This window comes from Hypomesus nipponensis, chromosome 23, assembly GCF_054491055.1.
Source record: "Hypomesus nipponensis isolate SF chromosome 23, ASM5449105v1, whole genome shotgun sequence".
NCBI lineage: Eukaryota > Metazoa > Chordata > Actinopteri > Osmeriformes > Osmeridae > Hypomesus > Hypomesus nipponensis.
The window spans coordinates 17,340,950-17,368,920 of NC_140383.1; the positions used below are offsets into that span (position 1 = coordinate 17,340,950).

The window sequence follows — 27,971 nt, forward strand, 5'->3', positions numbered from 1 at the left end:
CAAAGTGAAAAAAGAGAAAGAGAAACAATGCATAAAAATGTAAACATTTAGCAAAAAAATATTTGCTGGAGTTTCAAAAGGCCTGAAATGTATGTTAGAAAGGACCTGCAGCAAGATGAAGGCAGAAAAGTACAGAAAAGATACGAAAAATGCAAAAGTACTGGCAGTTAGAAGGTACCGCTGTGAAAGGTATTTTTGAAAGGACCTGGTGCAAGATGAAGGCAGAAAACAGAAGAAAAGAAGAAGAAAAATGCAAAACTAAAAGGGGAAAAATTCTGAAAGATGAGCTGCAGGAAAATTGGAAAATTGAGCAGAAAACCAGTTGCTGAAGTCTGGGTTGAACGAATTTGAAGGTAAAAGGACAACACTGGAATGATTTGAACTTACTGGAAAAACGTAGCAACCGCTGATCATTGGCAACAGACTGGCAACATTTCTAACCTAGAATCTCAAAACGGAGGAGAAACTAATCATGCGTGCCTGCACACCCAGTCCTGTTCAGACACTTTAAGATTACATCAAAATAATAATTCGTAGTGCAGGGTTGCTGATGTTGTTGTCCCTGGTGAGTTTTTTATAGTAAATAACAAGATCATGCTACATCTAACCAGCGGATCATTTCTTGCAAATGTGTCAAAGTGGTATGTATTAACACCGTAGGCTTGAATAATAACCGAAGGCATGAAGCTAGAGAGAGAGATGATGCAATGGAAGATTTCATAAGTAGGCTATATCTACTACTTCAAATTAAAAACGGAGAAGATATTGAGAGTAAAGACAAGTTACTGTAATGTTCGCCTCAATACTGCAGTGTTAGATTAAGGAGGCGAGGAATGGTTTGCGACTTCCTTGCATTTATTTAGGCAAAACAGATTATTCTTATCACTCTTGGCCGTTACCATGCCGTGTATGCTTCTAGTTGTTTCACAAAAAACCCCAACTCTCTCGCTCTCACAAACTCCCGGTTGTTCCCCCCTCTCACAGGACAATTCCTCCCAATAGGTCTCAACAGCAGAACCACATCAACCTTGCTGATAACATTAGTACATAACATAAAACCATGTAAACATTCGTCTAACCGATTGACAATAACAGGAACACAATAACTCAGCTTGTTACATTACTTTACATATGTGTTCAATATCATCAATTAAAAGTAAAAACCTTCCAGTTACGAAGCGTTTGTTCGTAGGATTACAGTAACGCCAGCTGCAGCAAACACTTACCCCAGCCCTGGTTTGGCTGTCTGTGACGGTCAGCTATGACTGTCGAGCCTCGATTTAAAATAAAAACGATCTAGCTAGATTATGTACACTTTAAGCTCAATGTACATACCTTGTTTGGCCAATTTGGTCGATTGTGGAAAAAAAGTCGAACCGTTATTAGCCTAGTTATGGAGAGGCATCACGCTAGCTCGATTATGAGAAATGTAGCTAGAATCCACACCTCAAACAAGTTAACCTAGACGCAAAACTGTACGTCCAATCTAAAAAATAAGGATATTTTCCGAGACCCAAGACTCTGCCGAAACCAGAGATAGTCTTTATATGTCTGTACAGTCAGAAATAGACTACCTGCAGTCTTGAAAACGTGTTCCTTTTGGTTTCCTCGTGTGTGTTTGTTTGGTTGCCACGGCAATGGAGCAGCTGTGCTCGCTAATGAGCTGGGCAGAGAATCACGAATTTAGCTGGATTCCACACCTCAAACAAGTTAACCTAGACGCAAAACTATACGTCCAATCCAAAAAATGAGGATATTTTCCGAGACCCAAGACCCTCCCGAAACCAGACATGTCCTTTATATGTCTGTGCGGTCAGAAATACGACTCTACCGCATTGGCGTAAATATAGGGAGTGCAGGAAGTGCAGCTGCACTTGGGCCCGTGGCGAAAGGGGGCCCGTCCTCGATCTCATAGTAAAAGTGAGACAACCTGACCGGGCCCCTTGAGGCCACCTGACCGGGCCCCTTGCTCCGCTTTGAAACCGCAAATAGTAACCTACATAATAGTCCCATCAATTCGCAAACATTTCTCAATTATGGTGTCAATTATTCATAATTATGAGCTATCACCTGCCCAATAAACATTAAACATTAAATAAATAAACATTTCAGTCTTAACAACAGTAAATAATAGATTTTTCCTCATTTGCCTTTTGCTGAATGAAACAAATCTTGTTTTTATTAAGTAATATTGCCCTCGAAAAATAGCAAGGATGTCTGGGTAATATTGTTGTCAAAGATTCCCGCCCACCCACACACGATTGTTCCCATCCAGTTGTTGGAATACCAGACAGTTGTTGTTGGGATACTACAGTTCTGTTGCATTAGCGTTTTGAAGCTAATTAGGCTACCCCATGCCCCCTAAACATAAAAGTGGCTCCAGAAAGCGGCAGGAACGAAAAGAGCAAGATGTAAGGGTGGCAAAGCTGTCAAAACTATCCTCATTTGGATTTGTGGCGAAGCGTGTTGAAGAGGACGCTACGTCTGACCACCAGCCCGGCAACAGCAATGTGTGAAACTCAGCCACCAGGGTAGGCTAATTACCTATTATTACACGGCTGTTCTTAATGCTGTAGAAAGCTCCATTCACTTGAATGGGGCTTCCCAATGTTCTGCAGTCTGATATCTTCTGATAACAGACCGTTGCTATGAATAACAGACCGCTGTCAAGGAAAGTGGCCTTTTTGCTTCTGATTCACGTCTTTCGTAGCACTCCGCAAGAAGTCCGGTAACTTTTCAACCCTAACGTACCCCGTTGCTTAGCGACGTCAGCTGATTTGAAGCCTAAAGAATGTTCAATGTCTATGAATTTCAACGTCTTTGGCCAACTATTTCTCTGCTGATCAACACTACGAATGGTAACAAATACCATAACAAATACCAAATACCAATGGTAACAAATTGTAAAAAGACACACTGTGTTAAGTAATTTTGTTGGCAAGTAGCCGTTTAATAAGCGGGATAATGTATAGAACGCCGGTCATTATCGGGAAAATAGCCTAAGCCCCGACAGGGCGAACAGCTTCGCTCTGAAGGGGCTTATTTTCCCGATAATGACCGGCGTTCTATACATTATCCCTTACATGTTTACTGTCTGTGTATGCAGTTGACATTGCAATTAAATATCATAAAAATGCAAATATAGGCCTAGGCTATACCAGGCAGCAGCCAGGTTAGATATTGTAAACTATGTGCAGGATAGCCGGAAAATAGCTAAAGCTAGATAGACTAAAGTAAACTAGCATATCTAACGAACATAAAATCAAATATTCATCACTGAAGTGACTGTTTTTTTAGACTAATACCCAGATAGCACACATGACAGATCGAATCGTCATTCATAACGTTGGATAAGCATCGGCAAATGATCAGATTTCTTCTCATCTCTGTGCTCTATTTCAAACGTCGCAGATACGTCTGCTCATCACTGACTGTTCCATTATGCTCATTCCGTGTTGTAGGCCTAGCTATTGCAAGCATATCTAGAGCCAGAGACTCCCGAGTCAGAGGCGTTCACTTTTTAAACCGTCATTTATCTTCACATAGAAGGAGCAGTTGTTACCCATAATTGTACATCATAAGTAGCCTAAATTTCCCTGCGCATCGCTAAGCTCAATACTCAATAATTTTGCCTGTCGATAAGTCGGTAAGGGGCCCGTTGGTGAGATCGGCACTCGGGCCCGCCAAGGCATTGTTACGCCGCTGGCTAGAATCCACACCTCAAACAGGTTAACCTAGACGCAAAACTGTATGTCCAATCCAAAAAATTAGGATATTTTCCGAGACCCAAGACTCTGCCGAAACCAGAGATATTCTTTATATGTCTGTACAGTCAGAAATAGACTCTACCTGCAGTCTTGAAAACGTGTTCCTTTTGGTTTCCTGGTGTGTTTGTTTGGTTGCCACAGCAATGGAGCAGCTGTGCTCGCTAACGAGCTGGGCAGAGAATCACGAATTTAGCTGGATTCCACACCTCAAACAAGTTAACCTAGACGCAAAACTATACGTCCAATCCAAAAAATGAGGATATTTTCCGAGACCCAAGACTCTCCCGAAACCAGACATGTCCTTTATATGTCTGTGCGGTCAGAAATACGACTCTACCGGCAGTTTAAAAATATGTCTACTTTCGAAATTATCTGACGAATTTTACCCACCTCTCCATTGAAGTTAGTGAGAGAATTTGAAAGGCTGCTCTCGCTTAAAGGCTCAAAGCTGAAAATCTGTAAATGTGAGCTCTTTAGTAGTTACATTGGCTGAAAGAGGACAAGTTTTCCTACATTTTAAGGTATAACTTGTTTCTGTAAGTTAAACTATATGAACGTCAGAGGAATTTGTTTGACAATACTACTAGGACTAGTTAAAGGCCAAAAAACCTACGGAAGAACTAAGAAGTTGGAATAATAATAATAAAGAGAAACAGAAAAACAATAGTGAGAATGCTTAACAGCATTCTCACAATAATAAAGAGAAACAGAAAAACAATAGTGAGAATGCTTAACAGCATTCAGCATTCTCACAATAAAGAGAAACAGAAAAACAATAGTGAGACATTCTCACAATAATAAAGAGAAACAGAAACAGGAAAACAATAGTGAGAATGCTTCACAGCATTTTCACAATAAAGATTCAAAGAATGCTTAACAGCATTCTCACAATAATAATAAGAAAGAGAAACAGGAAAACAATAGATAGAATGCTTCACAGCATTTTCACAATAAAGATTCAAAGAACAATACTTGGAATGCTGAAGCAGCATTCCAACAACTAGAACATGCATTTCCTGCTGAAAATGCGATGGAATGCTGAAATCTGATTTTTTTTTCATCAAATGGCTGAAAATACAGAAATGAGAAAATACCCTCAAACTGAAATCAATTTAGCAAATGTATGACTTACTCAAAAGAGGGAGTGTGGAAGCTGAACTGCATCATCTAACGAAGCTCAGTGCTTAAAAACTATGCGGGAGAATACGTTTGAACTTTGTGAAGCAATCGAAGAAAAAGTTTAATTTCAAGAGGCAGTGTGGAAGCTGAACTGCATCAACAAAGCTATAAGAGCTTAAATTGCCTACAATGCGGGAGAATATTATAATTTTATCAGCTGAAATTATAGTTGGGATAGTAATATCAGTAGCAGATGTAGCATATCATTGAGTGCGTTTACTCGTCTTTCCTAGTAGGATTCAATGTTTTGATTGAATGAGACACACAGCAGTAGTAGGGAACACACGACGACACTTTGGTGCAGAAGAATGATGGTGCACGTTTTGTCCGTGGACCATACAACGATTAATAAAAAGAATCTTGTAGACGTGTTTGAGTAATTGCATAACTAATTACACATGTAAACGGAGTAATCGTATTATTGGCATAAACTGACAATTGCTATCGGGTTTCTCATGGTCAAGAGAACGCACTCAGTGGCGTAGTACTAGAACAAAATAGTAGCATTAGCATAGTAGTTACCCAGCTAACACATGACGTTGCGGCAACGTTGCCAGTAGGTGCTCAGTTGGTAACCCGCGACGTTACCTTCTGGCAACGTTGTGGCAACGTTATAAAGGGAATGTTGCCAGTTGGTCCCATGGACAACGTTGCTACGACGTCGTACCTTGGTCGGCTGGTTACGTCATTTTTAGGTCCGTGGGCAACGTTGCCGCGACGTCGTACCTTGGTCGGCTGGTAACGTCATTTTTAGGTCCGTGGGCAATGTTGCCACAACGTCGTACCTTGGTCGGTTGGTAACGTCATTTTTAGGTCCGTGGGCAACGTTGCCGCGACGTTGTACCTTGGTCGGCTGGTTACATTCATTTTGGTACCATGGGTTAAGTTGCCGTTAAGTCGCTCTTTGGTCGCAGGACAGCGGATCTCGAGTGCAGTGGTTTATCATGGAGAGATCACACTGGATTGCTCTCAGTTCTGACACTTTTGTAATTTAGCCATAGGCTACATGAATTTCAATCACACAATATTAAATGTTGCACCCAGCACGTATAAATGTAGACAATGTATGTAATTCATGTGCAGCTCAGCCCCAGCATGGTCATATGCAGGAACATACCTTTAATAAATAAAAGACTGAATTTTGAATATAATTCTTATATTCTTAGCCTTAGTCCTATATTAAAATATAAGTATTTCATCCTTTACATGTACAAAAGCAATCAATGTGTGATGTGTAACATGATTAAGCAAACATTCTTTGTCCAGCACACCAAAGCTGTATGACACACAATGCAAATCTGAGCTGCAATAATTTTGTAATACAAAATTGTTAAATGTGACCAAAAGGCAAGCGATTCTCAAGTTGTATTTCCAAAGACATGAGTCATCACAGAATATTACAATTCTTCCTTAGCAAACCTAGGTTTGCTCAGTCTGTCCCTGAGCAACAACTTTGCGCATGCTATTTCAACGCATCTCTGAAACTGGGATTTCAGAGAAGAGTTTGCAACTGAACGCATGGATTTCAACTGGAAATTAGCTACTTCAAAGGTGAGTTTCTTTACAGAAATAGATTTAAATGAGTGCTGTCAGTTTAACGCGTTATTAACGGCGTTAACGCAAACCCAAATTAACGGCGTCAATTATTTTATCGCGCGATTAACGCTCTTTTTGGCCTAGCAAACTTTGTAGTTTTTTTCACATGCTGTTGCAACAACTACCGACGTTAGAAAAACTACAACACCACACCGGATCTAGCTAGACCGGAAACAAAACAACAGGCACGCCAAACACTCATTTGGCTTGCGAGCTGGCTAAAGAGTTATTAGACATATTAGAGATATTAGACATTCTCTGGTAGTAGGCTAACGTTACGTTTTGAGTGGATGACGAGCGCGAGATGCCGAAATGGATGCCAATAAGATTCTGAATGGAAAGTTTGCTTTTAAAAAGTTGCCAAATGGTTCTATTGACAAGACCAGTGATCTGTGTGTTTTGTCGTTGTAAACTGAGCTATCATCGCAGCACGTCCAGTCTGAAATACCACTTGATGGCCAAGCACACAGCTGATGCGAATTCTCTGCCCCCTCGTCAAAGCCAGGCGATTGCAATGTTGTTTTCAATAAAAAAAATATTTGCACAAAGCAATCCGAACCACTTTTCTATGTTGATAAGAGCATTAAAATTTGAAAAAAGATTGGGACAAAAAGAAATCAGGGACATTTAGAATAGATAAAAATGTGCGATTAATTGTGATTAATTGCGAGTTAACTATGACATTAATGTGATTAATCGCGATTAAATATTTTAATCGTTTGACAGCACTAATTTAAATATATAAACATATTTTCTGAAATCGGATGGAGGATGCTATTACGTATAGGTTTGAAATTTGGGCTATTAAGCCTGGTTATTTGTTTCAGTTTAACATTGTTTACGTTAGGATTTCGCTAGCTACTAGCTAGTAGTAAAGCTAGTATAATGTACTGTAGAGTTATGCTAAACCCTCCAGAAAGTTAAATACTGAAAATACGTACAAAGTTTAGCGTCTCACAAATCACTCACAAAAGAATCAATAAAAATAAACGTTCAGAACTAGAAAAAACCTTGTCCCAAAATAGTTTATTTAGCCCTGGAAGATTGTGGAGATAGCTGATCACGTTTTGATCAGTCGGCACAGCAATGGCGTCTATAAAAGTATCATGATTCATGTCACTAATTCTTCCAATTTGTACATGCCATCTGTTTTTGGATAAGTTTATTCGTTTTAACCTTAAGATGCGTGAGTTTTTCCGACGCTTCCACGAGTGAGTTTTTTCCAAAACGGCACCTAGGTAGCTTTTATTAGCTTCCGTATAGCAACCTAGCATAATACTCGTAGCAATGCTCCTGCCTGCTAGTGTTACTTGTTATCCTACTAATTGTACATTTTGAAGCCATACTATAGCGTTTGTCACATTGTTTGTCTATCGGAAAATAGTCGGTTGTAATGTTCAGAATCAGTGTGATTCTGTTCAGTGTGGGGCCCTGCTTTCGAACGATCACACATGCTGATCCTTTTATATTTATATCAAAATGCTAATACTATGTACTTAAACTACATTCCACTTTCATTTCTGTACAGAGTATCCTACCACCGTCACACGGCCTAGCACTGTGTCCCTGGGAAATTATGGTAAAGTAATGAATGACCGTTTTTAACAGTGACGATAATTGTATGAACCATGGCAACCCTAAAGGCTATGTTTTGAAGCAAAAGCATGACTTAAAACTTTTGCATCACCTGACTCCTAGGTGTCAACTCTGGTCTGGTAGAGGAGAACCCATATGGGGTCCAGGAAAACAGCTGGCAGCCAGGCAAGTGCAAATATAAGACACTCAAAGCTTCTCAATAGCATTGCCAACTCATTGGAAGGCATACTTAAGTTGTTCTGATCGTGGCAGGGGGATACATATTTGTCAAAACAACAAATGTTGTCTTACAAATGCTTTGTATACAGCCATTTAAGGTAACATGTGTTATTTACATCAATGTTACAGCTAATCTAGAAGAACCACAGTGTATGCCAATCATGTTAACTCTTGTAAACTTGTTTTACTTGTCTTTACTGACAGACACATTACAGGTTATGTTCCAGAAGATGGAGACATTGGAGGAGAACCAGCGAGAGGCTCTCCTATTCAGGCGACGACAGGGCAAACATGCTGAAGAGGTGCCAGTGATGGACCTACAGGTGGCCCAAACACAGGCTGAACTCCAAGACCTTGAGGAGCGCCTTAAGGTGCTGGAGTTCCGAAATAGTGGTAGGTGTTTTGAGATGTTGTGAACTATGGCTTACACGCAGTGTTCAACGTTCAAATTGGTGCTAACAATAAGTTCATGACTTGTAATTGCAGATGCTGTGATGAAGTGGAAGACGGGACTAGGAGAGAAGCCTGTGGAGCTCCTCACAGCGTAGACACTCAAACACGCCCCGGCAGCCCATTCAAAACAAGCCAGGTGAATGAATGATGATGGCAGCTTCCCAATCCAACCTTTCACATGGCTATGTGACCAAAAACTAGAATCCCATAATATTTTTTTGATGATGTATATTATTCTAGATGTGATTTTTTTTATGACTTGTATAGCCCCTTTCATACGTGCAATTATGTTGATAGGACACAAACTTATTTTGTGCTTCATTGTCAGGGCCAACAGACAGGACCTGTAGCGGGGACTGGCAGAAGATGTTCATTCACTGTATTCACTGGCACTTTGTTTGAAATAAAATGACTGAATGTTACATGGAAATGCTGCCTTGTTTATGATTAGCTTGAGTTAGGCAACACACCACACAAACATAGTCCTCCTGAAGTTGGCTATGTAGCCTATTATACAAAACAAGTTGCAAATGAGGTCTGCATATGAACCGCCCCAATATACGCAAAAGAACTGAGAAATATAGGTTAGTAATTAACGTCGCAGTTACGGACTGGCAACGTCGGAAAATAACGTTGCCACGACGGTGCGGTTACGGACTGGCAACGTCGGAAAGTTACGTTGCTAGGAGGTTGCGGTTACGGACTGGCAACGTCACAAGATGACGTTGCGGCAACCTACTGGCGCCCCACAGATGCACGGTCCCGCAACGTCGCCAAAGACGTTGCGGCAACGTATGTTTGGTCAACGAGTGACGTTGCGGCAACGTAAGGGCAACGTAACTGTGTTAGCTGGGTAGCAAAAGAGATATTAGCAGCATCTTCAGAATTAGTAGAAGTGTGGCATAAGATATAGCAGTATCAGTAGTGGTAGTAGTTGTGTTGTGGTGCTCTTTTAGTCTTTTAATGAGACGAGTTGACTGAATCGCTTGTCTTGTGTCTCCACTAATCAGCTAATACCGATCACCTGTGTAAGAGACTGGCGCTTGTTTGTGTGGTTGCCACGGTGATGGTGCAGCTGCTAATGCGCTGAGGGCAGAGAATACCAGAAATTTAGCAAGAATCTACACCTCAAACAAGTTAAAGAAGACGCAAAACTATACGTCCAATCCAAAAAATAAAGATATTTTCCGAGACCCAAGACTTCCGAAACCAGAGATGTCCTTTTTATATCTGTGCGTTCAGAAATACGACTATAACGGCAGTTTATAAATCTTGTTATGTTTTCTGTGACGAATTTGTCACCACATTTGCATTGGATTCTATGGGGCGAGAGTTGGACTTTGTCTCGCTTTCGTGGGGCTCTGAACAAATGTGTAAGTCTTTTGGATTCCACAGACAACTGTCTACAACTAGCACAAAATTAGCTATCTATTGATCCAAAAACGAAGCATGAAGAGCGAAAATTGTGGCAATGCTGGCAAACTAGAAATATGTTTTCAACGACATGTGACGCTCCCCTCACTAGTTTATACTTATGTCGCCGACACTTTTGAAATGGTCGCCGATGAAAAAAAAAGTGTCGCTCAGGCTGCTGCATTATTATATTTCAGAAAACAGTCGCCTGTGCTCAAGGTTCGCGTGACATAAACGGAATCATTTTACTGTTACATTCGTAGCTATGGTTACATTGTTTATGCTTACCCTAGGTGATCGATCGGAGAAAATGGCTGTAGCTAATTTTGAGAGGCATTATAAAGGTGTGGATATGTTCTAACTTGCTCTGCCAATCCCTCCTATATTCCCTCCATCTTATACAGCTGTTGATCGTTTACTAAAAATTCAAAACAATGCAGTCAACGACGCGTGCCGTCTATCTAGCCAATCACACTTGCGCGACACTATGTGACGACATCAGCGCCAGTAGAAATTTCTCCTGGTAGGCGACACTTTCAAGCGATGGTTAAAAGTGTCGACCGTGACGGCATTTCTGTCGGCAACCTTTTCAAAAGTGTCTGCGACCTAAGTATAAATTGGGCTTAAAGGTGCCAGTATGGTACTCCGACTCCGTTACGGATGGGCGGGCCGCCGGATAGGACGGATTAATTAGCATTTCTGTTGCCTTTATGAAGGCTGGGGGTGCTGAAAACAATTCACCGCCAGAACAGTAGGTGGAGAAGCGTTTTTTTGTCGAAAACACGTTGCTTTGTTGCGTCTTTGTAAGTTAGAAATCGTCGTTGTTTATCTCCCACCTCTCATCACACGTGTGACACTCTTACCAGCTGTCACTAGTCAGACGATGAGTGCAGCAGGTGCAGTCACATAATATTATATTAAAGACAAACTCAAGGCCCGCGGCGTCATTTTATGTGGCCCGCGGAAGATTAATGGGCTATTGAATTTGCAAATTTATCCTCCAAGAAAAACAGCAGATTGTCCAAGAATTTAAAGGCGGACTTAAATTGCAGCATAATATGCCCTATGTTCACAAAAGCTACAACAAAAACACCATGTTTTTACATTGTTACTGACGTTACATCGTAGTTACAACTGGCCCTTTGACGGCAACCATGCTGATGTGGCCCTCGGTGAAAATGGGTTTGACACCCCTGCAATATAGACAAGGCTCTGGTTTTGTGAATTCATTTCTCCACCAAGTGTATAATCCAATGTGAAAAATGATAAACAAAAAGACTGATATAATTGGAAACAAAAAGATCCATACAAACTGTATGTAGGCTACAGTCAAAACTACAATGTACTACTCTAGGTCACTAAACTGTGGCAGTCAGTGCACAGACAACAAACTCACGTTTCTGAATTCGCTAGAGTAGAGCATAAACTAGCTCACAATAAAATTTCTCTCCAAGAAGTTCTCATCACAGACGTCTTTCAAAAAGACGACCTTAGAGAAAACGCCTTTCTGTCGAAGAGAAAACGCCTTTCTGTCGAAGTCGGAAACAATGTAGTTTGGAAATTATGTCGTAGCGGACCAATCACGGCCAAGGGGTATCCGTCGCGTACAGCACGGCACGACGGATCGACAGGAATTTAAATGGTGCACGGGAAAGGTCTCCGTCGGCCCCGCAGACGACGGAGAGGGCGTTTCAGGGCGTTCCAACTATGTGTAGGCCCTTCCCATGTGTCCGTAATCGTATAGTACGGAGTAGCATATAACGGCCTTAACAGTAAGTGTCCACTGCAGCGATGCGAATCGCTTGCCATCGCTTGCCTTCCCACAGTTCACTACGCTCGGGGGCGTTTCAAACAGATTCATGTAGAATGTAGTTCTAAAGTCACTGTTGTAGTTGTCATGGCCAAGTGTGCAGACTTGGGTTTACGTAGTTGCAACATCGATCAAAATACAACTTGTTTACAAAATACAAAACTGTTTAATAGACATACACGTTGACATGTGTAAAAAAACGTTTTACTATATTCCTCAGTCTCTGCTAATCTGCCGATACGATAGGGAGTTCCAGCCCGGCTAGCTAGCTAGTTAGCACAGAACGAAATAACGTAATGTGACTAAACTGAATTTGAAAGTACAAGCACCCACAACTTCGGCAAACCTTGCGCCATGCATCGTTTTTTTGTATTAACATCTCTGTACGAATACAGATATGTATCGAACAGGACTGGGTAAGCAGCCACACAAATGATTAGTTTCTCCTCCAGCTTGAAACCTAGAAAGCTAGAAATGTTTACCATGGTTGCTACGTTACAAGAAACAAGAAAACACTCTGATTGGCCATCGCTAGCGAAAATCGCTCCTCGTTAGCATAAAGTTGAGAAAATCTCAACTCAAATCGCTTGAATCGCGTTGCGTCGCTACCCACAATGCACCACGCAAGCGATTCGCCTGGCTCCATAGAAAATGAATGGAAAACATGTTGTCGCTTGCATCGCGTCGCTGCAGTGGACACGCACTGTAACGGTGCGTTCACACTGCAGCGACGCGAATTGCTTGCCATCGCTCGCCTTCCCACAGTTCACCACGCTCGGGGGCGTTTCAAACAGATTTATGTAGAATGTAGTTCTCTAAAGTCACTGTTGTAGTTGTAATGGCCAAGTGTGCAGACTTAGGTTTACGTACTCGCAACATCGATCAAAATACAACTTGTATACAAAATACAAAACTGTTTAATAGACATACACGTTGACATGTGTAAAAAACGTTTTATTATATTACTCAGTCTCTGCTAATCTGTCGATACGATAGGGAGTTCCAGCCGGGCTAGCTAGCTAGCTAGTTACTACAGATCAAAGTTACTTAATGTCACTAAACTGAATTAGAAAGTACAAGCACCAACAACTTCGGCAATCTTGCGCCATGCTTTGTTTTTTTTTTTATTAACATCTTTGTACGAATACAGCTATGTATCGTACAGGACTGGGTAAGCAGCCACACAAACGATTAGTTTCTCCTCCACCTTGAAACCTAGAAAGCTAGAAATGTTTACCATGGTTGCGTGGCTACGTTACGAGAAACAAGAAAACACTCTGATTGGCCATCGCTAGCGAAAATCGCTCCTCATTTGCATAAAGTGAGAAAATCTCAACTCTGTCGCGTCGCGTCGCTACCCACAATGCACCACGCAAGCGATTCGCCTGGCTCCATTGAAAATGAATGGAAAACATGTTGTTGCTCACATCGCGTCGCTGCAGTGTGAACGCACTGTAAGCGATTCAGTCTGCACTCTAGGCTTCCTCGTACACACCCATGTAAATCTCAGAAACGGGTTGAAAAAGTCATGAAACATAATCAGTAATATTGAAAAAAGTTGAATAGATATGAAAAAGCTGAATTATTTAAAAATATTTTATGGTTTTGTCAACCTTTTAAAGTTTAAATGGTGGCTCTAGCTGAAAGATTGAGGAAGAAGGAGGATTTGGAAGTTGAAGAAGTTTTAAGAAGTTTGAAAGGATTTGAAAGAAAACTCCATTGGAAACCCATGTTAAAAAATATAATGAATATTGATTTATATTAATTCAACCATAAGAGGTACAAAGCTGAAAAGTCACAGCGCCCATGGCCTGAAACTGCTGAATTTTTTGATAGCTGAACAGTTTTAATAGCTGAAGATTTGAAGGCGCTGAAAGGTTGCGCGGAAGAAATAGAAGAAGTTGAATAAAGATTCAAAGAACAATACTTGGAATGCTTAACAGCATTCTCACAATAATAAAGAGAAACAGAAATGTGAGATAACAATGGTTGTGCCCTTGCTGAAGGCAAAGCACACCCAAAAAGGTTTGCATTGTTTATCTAACTTCATCAGATTTTAATTCACCGTTTAATCAAGGGTGGGGTTTATTCAAGGTTGGAGTTTAATCAAAGAAATACCATAATCTTTTGTGCACTTCTCGGCAAGCATAGGCTCATCTACATGGGAGATAATTTCTTACCCTTGACAGAGCAAGGTGCATCTCAAGCTCTGCAATCCGCCGGCCAACACATCCCCGCACTCCAAAACCAAATGGAATTGAGCCGAAAGGGTTTGGCCGATTCCGGCCATCCCTTAGCCATCGTTCTGGCTTAAACTTGTTTGGCTCCGGGAACGTTTTCTCATCATAGCTGATGGCATAGTGGCAGAGTGTAAAGGTAGTCTGAAAAGAAGGAGGATCAAGGATATCTTTCAAATATGTTTTATTTTACAAAGGCTACTCAATGAGAGGAATGCAATGTTTTGGGTAAAAAAAGTGACTTACAATGAAATGGGAGCAGGGATTCATGAACAGGAAACTTCTAACGTGTAAAATGCTGGCATTACCAAAAGATCTCTGATCTTGGCTGATCTAAACTTTGAAAAGCCTTTTTATTATGTACCCTGTCCCTATATTGTATTGTGACATTGTGCAACAGTTTATAACTTTAGGTTGGTTTCATATAAACAAACTCACCTTTTTGGGGAAATAATATCCACCAATAATGACATCATTTTCTGTCAAGAGACGTGCATTCATGGGGACCACAGGATACATTCTGGTAAAAAGGATTTGCATAATGTAATGCATCATAGGAGTGTTACATATTTAATGCACAAGTTTTATTTCACATAATCCTGTGAGTTGGTTAATCCCAGGACATTAAATCCTATTCAATTGTAGAGAATTTTCAACACAAACATAGATTCTATTTGATTCCATTATCATTGGTCCTCACCTCAGTGCTTCCTTGATGACAGCCTTGAGATATGGCATACGTGCCACATCATAAGCTGAGGGGATATCTTCTCTTGGCACACATTTGGACACCTCCTGATGAAGGGTATCCTGAACTTCAGGGTATTTGGACAGCAAGTACATAGCCCACATCATGGTATTGGATGTCTTGAAAGACAACAAAATGTTTTATGAATCAGCTTCCCCCACAATCCACTGTTACTGAGTTACACGGACGGCTGGTGCATTTTCAGAGCTTACTAACCGTGTCCACTCCTGCCAGTAATAACTCGGCAATGCTGCCATACACCTCCTTATTGGTCATTTTGGTGTTGGAGAGAAGGTATGTTAAGTATTCTCCTTCCACCTCCTGGTTTTTGTCCACACGCCTCTGAATGACATCCATCTTCATGTCAATTAACCTTCGAGCTGTAAGACAGCAAACATTTTAAAGGTCACATGACATGAAAACTTCACTTAGGACGTTATTTAACATTAATGAGTTTCCCTAGCTTGCCTTTGGTACCCCAGTGGCTAGAATTTTCGATGGGTGTAAACCAAGCCCTGGGTATTTTTCTCTGCCTTTGAGAAAATGAAGGCTCAAAAGCTCGGTTTGAAAATCTCCTTATTGTGATGTCACAACGAGCCAGGCTACCGCCCTTCTCTCTGCTTTGCCCGCCCAGATAATCTGGCCCGCCCATGAAAAACTGAGCTACGATCGTGCAAAGGCAAGTGCGATATCGTTTTTTCCTGGAAAGACATCATGGCTAGCAAACGAACGAAGCATAACAGTTGCTCAGTGCTTGGATGTACAAATCAAAACAAAAGTATTTTTTTAGTTCCTTCATCCAAGCCTCTGCACAACCAGTATCTTAATTTCATTTTAGCTGCAAATCCCCCGGCACAACTTCCCAAAGTTTTGTATGTCTGCGCCAAACATTTCAGCCACTACTGTTTCCTTAACTTGAGCCAATACAAAGCTGGCCTTGCTGAAATTTAATTCTGGATCATTACTAACTCTCCTTGGTCAAGCTACAAACCTTGGACAAGTTAACATTATATCATTTTGTTGCTTTACTGTATAAGGTTACCTAGCTTACTACCTTTAGAATGTGCCTGTAACATTAGCTCGGCAGCTAACAGCTGAGTTACTGTTGCTAATGTAAAGGTTGATGGCATAAAGTGTGTGTGTGACTACAAACGCTGTAACGCCAGTGTTGTACACGTCTTTGTTATTTGGATAACCATTCTTCTGTTGGTGTTATGGCGCTCGCGATATCCGCCTTTCCCCTCATTGAAATGTTTATGAGTGTGCACCTCTGCAAACCAGGGTGATCAGATGCGAATGGGCAAATTCAAGGCATTTTACAGCAGCGGGGCTACGAGCCAGCCGAGTTACTGTCGCTAATGTAAAGGTAGATGACATCAAGTGTGTGTGTGAATACAAATGCTGTAACGCGAGTGTTGTACACTTCTTTGTTATTTGGATAACCATTTTACTGTTGGTGTTATGGCTCGCAATCTCCGCCTTTCTCCTCATTGAAATGACTATGAGTGTGCACCTCTGCCAAATTCAAGGCATCTTACAGCAATGGGGACTACAAGCCATTGCAATACATCCGTTGTAAACATTAGGTGCGTTCGACATGGACTGCGGCTGCATGAAACGACCGGCAAGAGTAGCCGCTTGCAGTCGGGGAGGAGTTGAAAAGGGCTCTGTGAAGTCAGACATTCCAACTTCTCGTGGTTTGCTGCGTTTATGTCAGTCATGGCCGATCAAGCGCTGTTTGCTTACTTTACTTTGTTTATAATTAAACTTAGTCTTTCCTTTAGTGAAGAGGCTGACTAAAACCCTTTCTTCAACACATTTTTAATTCAATTAAACGTTTTTGAGCATTGGCGAAACTGAAGGTGTCCGAATATTACAAAATACGCGTCAAAGTTGTCGTGTGTGAGTCTGGCCAATCATGAAATAGCTGTGTCGTCACTTGAACCTGTGCAGTTGCTCTTGAAAAAATGCGCTCGGCAACACAGTCGGCAGTTCTTGTATCGATCTCACGGTACTTTGATGGCGATGTCACAGTGACGTATCCTCGGTGCCGTGTCAAGTCGGACAAAAAGTCTAACCAGAATTCACTGTTTCAAGTCAGCCGCCTGCAGCTGGCTGCAGCGCCGCATGAAGTCGGGTCATGTCGAACACACCTATTAGCGCATGTTGCCACCCCTCTCCTCCTCATTAGCATTTAAAGCTACAGACACAGAAACAGCGCGTTTTGAGGAAAGCTCATTGTGGGACTGCTCATAGTGGCTGTAATTATGCACCAAGGCTGAATTTTGCGAAAGATACTTCAGATACAGTAATAGGGAACCACTAAGGCCTATATAAAAGCATCCAAAAACAGCATATCATGTGACCTTTAAGCTTTTATATACTTAACATGAATTCACGTTTAAACTAATGATTACTGGTAGTATCATGCTGCTGTTAGTGTTGAGTTCGAGTTGGCTTGATTGTGTTCGATAACCTCATATGTCCTTCCACTACCATTACTGACAGAATTTGAAGATGCCTTCCCAGCCAGCGATGTAGCGCCCCCAATAGGGCAGAAGGTTGCGACTCCATTTAGGAAGAAGTAAAGCCACCATACTGTAAGAGAACATCTGAGCTATGGAGTCAATGAAGTTCTGCGTCTCCTCTGGGATCTTGTCCTCCAAACAGCCAACCCGTGTCTCAAAAAGAATAGAGGAGATTCCTTAAAGAAATCAAAATAATCCACCTGTTACAATAATTACACAATTTACAACAAACCCTGTAAAACATGTATTCAATTAAACTGTTAACTTAAATTGAGCTAAGTTCGAAGTTATTTGAAGCTTGATTTAATCAGTTCTAAGCACTGTCTTAAAATAATAATGTCATGGAACTAATTTGCAGATGGTCAGGAGTCTATCTGATGACATACACATTAGTTAATATTCCTTGTCACAGTTTGTCTACACACCCTCCAGAGAAAATCGGTACAACTCATTAGACAGATTTGTCACCAGGTCTCCTGTGGGGCTGGTCTGACGCAAATGATAGATTCTCTTGATCAGGTCGGTAACCACCTCGTTGACCACATCTCCATACTGCACCGATTCTTTAGGATGTAGCATGCGCTTGTTCAATACTGCCCGCAGTTTGTACCACTTCTCCCCTTCCCTTAAAGGAAACACAATATCAGTAAATGCTGAAGGTATCATAATATTGTACATGTAAATATATAAGTTATATTTTCAGAGGCAACATCCTTTGGCAAAGCAAATCCGAACAGATCATTGCACAATGTAACACAATTTTTGTTCCTGGGTAGTAAGTGTTATTTCCTAATTGCTTATGACTCATAATATATAAAATGGCTATTATTGCCCACAAATTTTGCTTTTGAGACCAGGATATTGATATTTAGAATGTACCGTATTTTACGGATAATAGGGCACATTTTCCATGAGCCGCACACCATCAAATAGGAACTATGTGTTCGTAGATTTGAGTCTAAGGCACTCTGGAATATAGTCCGACTGTTTATTTACCAAGGGACACTAGTGGACAGCTTGGAAAGCAATCTAACTAAACAACATTCACAATCAGGGTGAACCTTAACTTTGTAGCTTTTCAGCTTGCCGCGGGGCATTCTGGGAACCAAGAGTATTAGCAGTGTTCGACTTCATGCAGTGCCGGCGTCGCCTGCAGACTGGCTGACTTGAAGGAGCCAATGGCATTCTCAGCTTCAAGGCAGCCGGCTGCAGCCGGCTGTGTCTTATTGTCCACACGACCATATGAAATTATATCTAAAACGAAACTACAAAGAGCTCGGTTACACTACCGAAGTTGAATTAGCCAATGTTGTTAGCGATGCTAGCTACCGTTAGTTTGCTAGCTGTATAGCATTTCACTGGGTCTTGTTTGATTTACTGAAATTATTATGAAATGTTATGTTTCACTAGCCATTTGCCTATTTTAGCAAGTCACTGTATTTCCAAGCCCTGATAGTGTAACTGAGACTACACAGTAAATAATTCCTCTTTTAAGTAATAAGCCCCTGTTCACGTGTTGAGCATTAAATTAGCTGCAGCTGCATAGTCTGTAGAGATCTTGGGACGAACCCACTTTTTTTGTTCTAAAACCGGGCTGCAGGCCGATTCGAAATATAAGCCGTACAACCACAAGAAAACTGTCAAATCAAGGCACAGGCCGTGGCTTTATTTCTTTAAAATACGGTAGGCCTACCTATTTCCAATAAAAAAAACGGGCAAATGTCTTTTGATGTACATTAAGTAAAAAAACGACATATGAATGCAATTTAACATGTAGCCTATTTACACCAAAGTAACACAAACATTACTACAAAAGACTTGGAAGCGAGTAGATTTTCGAGATTTACGATTATACTGTAAATCCTAACCCTGGAAGATGCTGTGGATGAAAACATTTTTGAAATACCATTTATTGTATTAATGTTAAAAAAGAATGTATTGGGTTTTTGTTCCATTGAGTTACTATTTAATGTCACACTAAAAGGGTTGTGTTCAATAGTCCGTGGAGATGCAGGGTGATGGTGCCACAGGATTTCAGGATGTGATTAGAATGTTATAGTGGGGGATACATAGAACTGAATGTTGGCAAGGAGAATGTTTAGAACAGATGTGACTTTTTACTTGACAGCTGTCTGTGGCAAAGGTGTCTTGATTGAACAACAAATAAAGAAGATCCTGGAGTGCAATTAATTATCCAAGAAGTTCACTAAGAAGGAGAAAGCAACTTGGAACAGCTTTGCCCCAGTGTTTCGGGGCTTCCTGAGCAATCAAAGTCAAAAAATATGTGGAGTTGGTTGAGACTGGTGAAGAACTATGACACAATTGACAATGTACAAGATGTCCCTCAAAGTACAAATCCTTGATGCTCATTTGCTCACATTGCTCACTTCTAAATCTTTTGTAGTCATTTTTGTATTACATTGGTTAATTTGAATTCATGTGTTGTTTTAGCCTGACTGCGAACGAAGACAAATTGGCGGGAAAAATCAAGGGATGATTTTCATAGAATATATTGCTTCCTTCTAAGTGTGACAGCTCACCTGTCCATGTATGGACAACATTTTCAAATATGACTCCGAACATCAAATTTACATACTTACTTTCCCCTAGAAATTTCTTCGAACAGTGTCATCACATCAAGTTCTCTTATACACACTGAAAGCAGTGAGTGATTACAGACTATCTCCTGGGATTCAAAATGGCAGACACAAACATTCCCTTGCTCTGTCTTACTCTATGATCTTACTCTGTGAATGGGCCATAACCAAGCTCCCTCATGTCACGATACTCTGTCCATAAAGTCATGTCCCCTCGACAGGGAAACTTCTCGTCCTTCCTCAGGACTTCTTCTAACAATTCCACACTGCTCAGGGAGATGGACTTAAACCCCCCTTTGTACATAGAGCCATACAGCCGCTTCTCATACAGCTTGAGGAGTAGGGCAGGCAGGAAATGCAGGGGAAAGAAAAGAAAGGAAAAGAAACAGTTAGTATCATAAATGAAAAAGGATGAGGCTTTTCTTTCATAATAAAATAAAAGGTCCATCCTGCCTACATGGCAGGTTAACAAATCAGACATAATATGACACAAGCTGGTAAAAAGGTCTGTATATTGGCAATCTTCCGTTTAACACTAGAAGCGCTGAGAGTGGTCATTTGGGCCCAGTGAAGGGGAAACAATTCCAGGACCCCACTTTCTTGATTTTTCCTAGATATGTGTTTTATCACCCAGTAGTTTTACATTCTCAAAATCACACTGGAAAAAGCTAATTTAAGGCTATTTTGCTTGTGTTGGCGCATTCTGCCATTTTCCCCTGCCTTTCAAGGTTGCAATTTGCCTTTCTATCAGCAGATGTCACAAGGGTTCCCTTGCATACGTCTGTCATTCAGACAAATGTTAGGCCTATATAGCCTAAATAAGATATGTCTAGCAAAATATGTATAGTTTATAAGCCTAGATAGTCTATGTGCAAAATGATGACAAAAATGTAAGTGAATTCTATGAAGTGGATTAGATTAGAGGGTTGCGTGCTTAATTAGCAAGAGAGATTTAGTAAATTGTAGCTGCAGTGCGGCCGTCGACAAACAAAGAATAGACAATAGTGTTGTGTTTCTTGTTGATCAGGAAACTCACAATGCCAAAGACATATATGTAAACTTATGATTTATTCATTAAAGTTTATTTCAGTGACTCATGTTACATGTGCCGCCTTCACCATGCTTTCTTTTGTCTGCTGCTTCCTGGTTCAACGTCACATGACATCGAGCCCAGTATACCTCATCTCCCTTATCAAGACATATATGCAACCTGTAATACACCCAATCACATGTGCAGTAACTTAAACATAAAATACCTTAAAAACAAACTTAAATACATGTGCTAATCAAATTCACCAATGTGATAACCTTATATACATGTAATAACCAAAGTCATCAATGTGCCAACTTACACATCTAATTATCAACATTCTCAGAACACTGAATTTCAACTACTTCCATAGTCATCCTCTACTCCCTATGGATCCTAAGACCTTACATTTCTTCAAAAAGCCTTTGCGTTGCTTTTACTTCTCTACCTGACCTCCTCATTTCAGCAGGCTGTATTAAAGTGTTGTCTGACACAGGAGTGTTTGAGCAAGACTCTGTCTGACATTGTCAGAGGCCCTCCTCTTGACTGCCTGCCTGCATTTGTTCCGGAACAAGTAACACGTGTTTTCTATTTCTCCTGTATATTACTTCCTCCGGTGTCACTACATTTTATGACCTGGGTGCTACTGATTTTACCACATGGGCCTCTTCACTCCAGGGCTCTACACTAATGTTTTCCCCAAGGAGCACATGCGCTAAATGAAAACATTTAGGAGCACACAAAGAAATTTAGGAGCACAGTGTTTTTTGATTGTATTTGTTTATTAAAATTGGGCCACAGCTCTTTGGACCATCCCGCTGTGCAACACTATGGCTGCTACATGAACATGCAAGCATTCCTGCAGTTCTTGTCCGTGACAAATAAACAAATGTCATGCACATACTGCACGTTGCCTAGATGCAAAGTATATCTGTTTTCCAGCTGCTTTTGTAGTTTGGCCGCCTGGAACGCTTTGAAGTCAGCCAGCGGTTCACAGAAGGAGTTGGATCGAAGTCCTCAATAGAAGGCCCCTCCAGGTCCTCAGTGGTGGAAACCCCAAGGCAGCTTCTTGTCGAAGACTTGATTCGATTTTTGTGCAGAGAAGCCTCGCTCACACTGGGCAGCTGAAATTGGCAGCACCAGCATGATGTGCACCAACTCTTTTTCAACCAATATTTTCTAGAGAAAATATTATACTTTTCAGTTTCATTTAAACGCTTATCATTAACTTATCAAAACTAACCTTCAAGGATACCATACGCAACCACTCAGTACTGTTGGCCTACCTTGTAATCAAGCCTGTAGGGGTCCTTTGTTAACATGGTCTCCCAAAAGCCACTGTACGACTTGTCCTTAAAATGATGGCTGACCAGGATTTTCAGGCCCTGCCACTCATCCTGAATTGCAACTAAGTTGCACCCCGATCTGCAAGTTTGAACAGAACAAGTGAGTTTGCAAATATGTAAATAACATTGTCTCTATGGCAATTCCATTGTCAAATACATTCTTACCTCTCTAGAGGCTCCTTGAAATGCCTCACCAGCTCTGCCACATCATCATCACCAAAGGTGAGAAGGCTAGCCTGGTCTTCTGGCCATGTGTCAGGATTTAGCACGTTGAAAGAGTCCACTGGGGTCTGGGCACTCTCATCCTTCAGCAAACCACCAAACCTGGCTTTGAGGTCTTCCACGCCGATGTTAATGGCCTCCTCCATGTGCTGCTTCAGCTGGGGATTAGTGAAGCCTTTCAGATTCCCCTTCAGTGTTATTCCTTAAAACAGAAATAACACACACGTCACACATAGAGAAAGAGGCAGAGAAAGAGGCAGACGGACAGACAGACACACACCAACACGCAATGAAATGTCTGGCCATTTATCAGCCTCTATTTCTTTAAAGACTTCTTCAATCTTCACTGCATTTCCCTCCTTATCCTCTTATTGCTTGTATTGTATTGTGCAACAAAAACCATGATTCTCACACTGAGAATCTGTCTTAATCATTGATTTCTCTTACATCCTAACAAACTCTCATCCTAACACACCTGGAATCTCCTCTCATCACCCTTCTGCTGAGCAAGCATGGTCTGGATCTTCTACAGCATGCCTCCTGCCTTTGCCCTAAACTTTAGTGCTTCCAGTCTGGTCACTGTCTTCCTCAACTCTTATGTAGCTTGGGGGAGGATCAGGTCATTCCTTTGCAAGGTGAGGCTAAGTGAGGATAGCTCCTCAAACATGTCAGAGAGAAAATGGCAGAACACACAAAAGAGTGCATTCTCCATTTCACGCTTTATCTGTTAAGTAGTGCGTAAACAAGTACAAAGGAAACGTGTTAGTTAATTTAAGTTAAAATGTTTTGTCTTTAGACATTCTGTCAATGGCTTGATTCTAAAAGTTCATTTGAGTTTTGAACCCTTTTTTGTAAATTAGTGGTATTAAATGTACTAAGTAAAACTGACCTTTTCAGCCCGCCCTTGAACTTCCGCTGTTGTTGATGCTACAGCCAGGTGCTCCATGTGCTGAAGAACAACTGAGTACTGGCCTTGGTCAGTGGCAAGGTCCTCTTGTCCATGCCGCAAGAACACTTTGAGGGCTCTGTGGACATGGGGGATCCAGCGAGTTCCCTTGACGCTAGATGGTGTACAAATATCCACACCAAACTCTTGTCCGAGAATATAGCTCTCGTTTGGATTTGCCGCTGAAGTGACAAGTGTTCCATATTAGATGTAGAAGATCGTATACAACAGACACCTTTGGCTCTTCTTTTGAACGGTCAGTATTGCCAGCTCTAGCCTGTGAAAGTAAGAACATAATATTTCAAACAATTCACTGTCTTTCTCTTGTGCCAACAGAAAACAATAATTTGGTGGTATTTTCCGTAATACTTTCTAAGAAGATCATGCTTTATAATGAATTAAAGCCCCAGTATAAATGGAGCTATAATACAGTATAAGCATTGTTTAACATTGTCTACGAGCAAATACAAATAAATCATAGATAATTCTTTTTCATTATTTACAAACCTATGTGGCATACAGTGGATTGGTATTATATGCCTCCCTGCCTCTCTCTGCAGGTGGGCAATCACTCCCCCACGGTGGCCCATGTTCACTGAGGCGCCATCTGCCCCAAAGGAGATGCACTTCTTCATCCATGACCCTCCATCCTCCTCTGGGCAAACAGCACAAAATGCGGCCTTGGTGGCATCCAAAACACCTTGAATTACAACACAAAAAACAATTACGTTATACAAAAGTCTTTCTGACAAACTAAATTATATTTAAAGAGAATATATATTATTATAAATATAATACTATAAAGAGAAACAACTTACCTATGGCATGGTAGTGCTCAAGTGTCTGTTGTCCGACCAGGAGATTGACTGGGTTCCCACTCTCCAACAAGCGCACATAAACAATCTTGCATTCGCTGTTGGATATATCAGTGTCTCTGTCGATTAGAACGGCTAGATACTTTGCGGCTTTCAGCTTTGCTGTCAGGCTCTCTCTCATTATGTCAGCAATTTGACCGATCATCTCCGCACATCTTACATCATTGTCGTATGTGGGATTAATGTCAACTCCATTTTTGTGGTGGAGTCTGATAACCGGCCCATATCTAACGAACGGTTCTTCTTCTTTGGCAATGAAGTATGCTATGTTGATCTTTATTTTCAGCTGCCTTCTCTTCTCCTCCTCAGATAGCAGCACTTGCCTCTTCAAGGCTGCTGACACCGTGCTTGAGGGTTTCTCCTGTCTCAACAGGTACAGATCTCTACACTGGATATGCCGCCGCGAGATGTTATGTTTTGTGACACTATCCTTTTTTAGATGTGGATTTCCTGACACGAACAACGAGTTGCCGGCCTGTTTTTGCCCTCTACAGGATTGGCAGAACATGAGATTGTCCTCGAAATCCAGCCATGGGAAAATCTTATGCCAATTTACATTAAATGTAGGCCTGTATGTTCTCCCTCTGCCGGCTCCAGTGGACGTTGAGGTTGTGGCAGCGGCAGTCGCCATAGCCGGTTTGCTCAGGTTGTTCTCAGCTTCTGGTAGCTCTAAATCTTGTGATGAAACCTCTTTTACGTTAGTTGAATCTTCCAAATCCCCTTCACCTGATTCATCCCTATGTTCATCGTTCTGTTCATCTTCTTTTTGTTTAAAATATAATTTTATGTTCTTCATGTGAACAATGTCTCCAATGTTTAATTCACTTGATTCATTTAGAACCCAGCAGTTCCCGCTCAAACAGGTTGCCAGCAGTGAGATTTTTTTGCGAGCTATGAACCAAGTGATCGCGTGTCGACGAGAATCAAAGTGTGTCGTAACTCTCTTTTTATATGGCTCTGGCCCTTTGGTTGCGAATCGTCGCTCGCGCATCATCATGCTATGTTCACATTGTGCAGTCGCAACTCAGTCACTTGCTTTCCATTTGAAATCAATGGTATGCTTCACTTCATCGCGCTGTTATTCACTCGCGCACTGTGCTCATAAATTACTTTTCAAGTTCGCACATAGCTATTTTTAGGCGCAAATGCGAGTGAAACACTCGCACTGTAGAGCCCTGTACTCCAAGTTTTTCCATTGTGCATTTTCATCCTATCATTAGGTCTAAGTGCACTGAGTACCCTGGAACTTTTGTCATAGTACTTCTTTTGTTGCTGTCTGTTTGTAAGCCTGCTAGGAATGACTATCAATTTTTTCTGGTTCTAGAAACCAGAAACCTTGGAAACCTTGTCCCAATTTTCCTGTTGAACAACAGCTCTGCAGGAGACAATCCATGCTTTAGAGGTGTAGCCCTATAGTTAAGCAATGCTAGGTATGGATCTGTTTTTGAGTAAAAAGCTTTACTGAGTAATTGTTTCTCTATCTTTACACCACTGTCCACCAGCCCGTTAGACTGCGGGTGCAGTGGACTGGATGTGACATGCTTGAATCCGAAAAGTTCGGCAAAATCACTAAAAGCTGTACAGTTGAATTGTGGGCCATTGTCCTTACGGACTACATCTGGGACTCCATGACGAGCAAAGACTGACTTTATGTGAGTTATCACCTGACTAGCAGTAGTATCCTTCAGTAACGCCATCTCCGGGTAATGAGAGTAATAGTCCATCAGTAGTACATAGTTCCTTCCCTCAAGAGCAAATAGGTCTATTCCTACTGTACCCCACGGCCTCAACACCTCATGTTCTTCAACCCACATTGGCTCTTTGCTCTGTTTTGATCTGTATTTCTGGCATGTTTCTCAGGTTCTGACTGTTTTCTCTATATCTGCGTTCATTTTTGGCCAGAACAACACTGTTTTTGCCCGCCGTTTACATTTTTCTATCCCTAGATGACCCTCATGTATTTTGATCAGCATGTTTTTCTGTAACACTGTTGGTATAACAATTCTTGAACCCTTAAATAGGATTCCGTCCAGTTCAGATAATTCATCCCTGAATTGGTCATATGGATTTGGTATTTCTTGTACTGACCACCCACATTTTATGGCCTGAATTACCTTTTTTAAACACACATCTTCATCAGTAGTATGTGAAATCGCAGTCCACATTTCATCTGATACAGGGCAACTCTTTCTGATAAGATTTACATGTACGGTCTCTTGTTGCTCATACATGTGGTTTGGTTCAGAACTATCAACAGCTCTAGACATCTGCTACGAGCAATTCTTTTCCCGGTCGGTATTCAAGCTGCAAGTCATTTCTGAAGTTTCAGAACAACCTCCAAGGGTACCTTGTTGGTGTGAATGCTAGACCTTTCTTGGCTGTAGTTACCAATGGTGTATGATCTGTTTCTGCCCACACTGTTTTACCGAGGTGAATACATGAAATGTCTCACATGCGTATAACAGGGCTAATGCCTCTTTTTCAATCTGCGCATAGTTACATTTGGATGGTGTCAGTGCTCTGGACGCATATGCAACTGGGCGCCATCTGGTTCCATACTGTTGTAATAGGACCGCACCCACACCTGCCTTAGAGGTATCCGCTGAGATTTTGGTCACACGTTTCTCATCATAGAACCTTAGTACTGGAGCATGCATGATTAATGTATTGAGCTCCTCAAACTCTTTCTGGTGACTGCCGTCCCATTGCCACTCGGAAGTTTGGCACAGCAACTGTCTCATCTGAGTGGTATGCGTTGCCAGGTTAGGCACAAATGTACCTACATTGTTAACCATGCGTAAGAACCTTTGTACACCCTCTTTGTCAGTAGGAAGTGGCATGTTCTTAATTGCTGCTACTTTGCTTTGATCTATCTGAACACCATCACACGTGAATTTTTCACCCAAGAAGGTAGTTTCAGTTTTTCTGAATTCACATTTATCAGCATGAAGTTTTAACCCATTCACTCTAGCTTGATCCAGTGCTGATTTCAGCCTTGTGTCGTGCTCCTCAAGGGTCTGACCCCATATCAACACGTCATCAATGTACACTTTTGTGCCTGGCACATTCTCAAATATCTGTTGCACTGTCCTATGAAAAACTTCAGGTGCAGAAGACCAAATGGTAGCCTCTTAAATGAGTGCCTACCAAAAGGAGTGTTGAAAGTACAAAGCCTTGTACTCTCCCTATCTAAACAGATCTGCCAAAACCTAGAGACATTAAACTTAGAGAAGAATTTAGCCCCTGCTATGGCACCAAAGATCTCACCCCTTTGTGGGTAGTTGGAAATGTTCTCTTTTGACATATTTATTTAGTTCTTTGGGATCCATGCATAGCCTAAGTGAGCCATCTTTCTTCTCTACTATGACTAATGAGTGTACCCATTCAGTAGGCTCTTCTCCTTTTTCTA

General features: G+C 41.3%; 1 protein-coding gene and 1 long non-coding RNA gene across 6 annotated transcripts in view; one reads left to right on the forward strand and one right to left on the reverse strand.

Moving 5' to 3' along the window:
* cyp27a1.1 (cytochrome P450, family 27, subfamily A, polypeptide 1.1) overlaps window positions 1–27,971 on the reverse strand; it is a 165,237-nt gene that overhangs the window by 94,788 nt on the left and 42,478 nt on the right. The window contains exons 1-12 of one of the 5 annotated variants that reach the window (XM_084688250.1): window positions 24,506–27,910; window positions 24,195–24,387; window positions 23,631–23,964; window positions 22,685–22,943; window positions 22,460–22,598; window positions 20,293–20,474; window positions 17,972–18,171; window positions 17,525–17,722; window positions 15,235–15,398; window positions 14,971–15,137; window positions 14,709–14,790; window positions 14,214–14,414 (exon numbers count right to left, since the gene is read on the reverse strand). In XM_084688250.1, coding sequence (XP_084544376.1) covers window positions 14,214–14,414; window positions 14,709–14,790; window positions 14,971–15,137; window positions 15,235–15,398; window positions 17,525–17,722; window positions 17,972–18,171; window positions 20,293–20,474; window positions 22,460–22,598; window positions 22,685–22,887 — 1,536 coding nt within the window. In that variant the 5' untranslated portion in view covers window positions 22,888–22,943; window positions 23,631–23,964; window positions 24,195–24,387; window positions 24,506–27,910. Of the gene's footprint in view, window positions 1–14,213; window positions 14,415–14,708; window positions 14,791–14,970; window positions 15,138–15,234; window positions 15,399–17,524; window positions 17,723–17,971; window positions 18,172–20,292; window positions 20,475–22,459; window positions 22,599–22,684; window positions 22,944–23,630; window positions 23,965–24,194; window positions 24,388–24,505; window positions 27,911–27,971 lie in introns of those variants that run through there. The other 4 variants (XM_084688251.1, XM_084688254.1, XM_084688253.1 and 1 more) reach the window with 4 other exon arrangements.
* LOC146234432 (uncharacterized) lies at window positions 7,698–9,242 on the forward strand. Its single transcript, XR_014741566.1, has 6 exons — window positions 7,698–7,753; window positions 8,071–8,121; window positions 8,241–8,303; window positions 8,562–8,750; window positions 8,844–8,946; window positions 9,139–9,242. It is a non-coding gene; the product is annotated as an uncharacterized LOC146234432 (long non-coding RNA).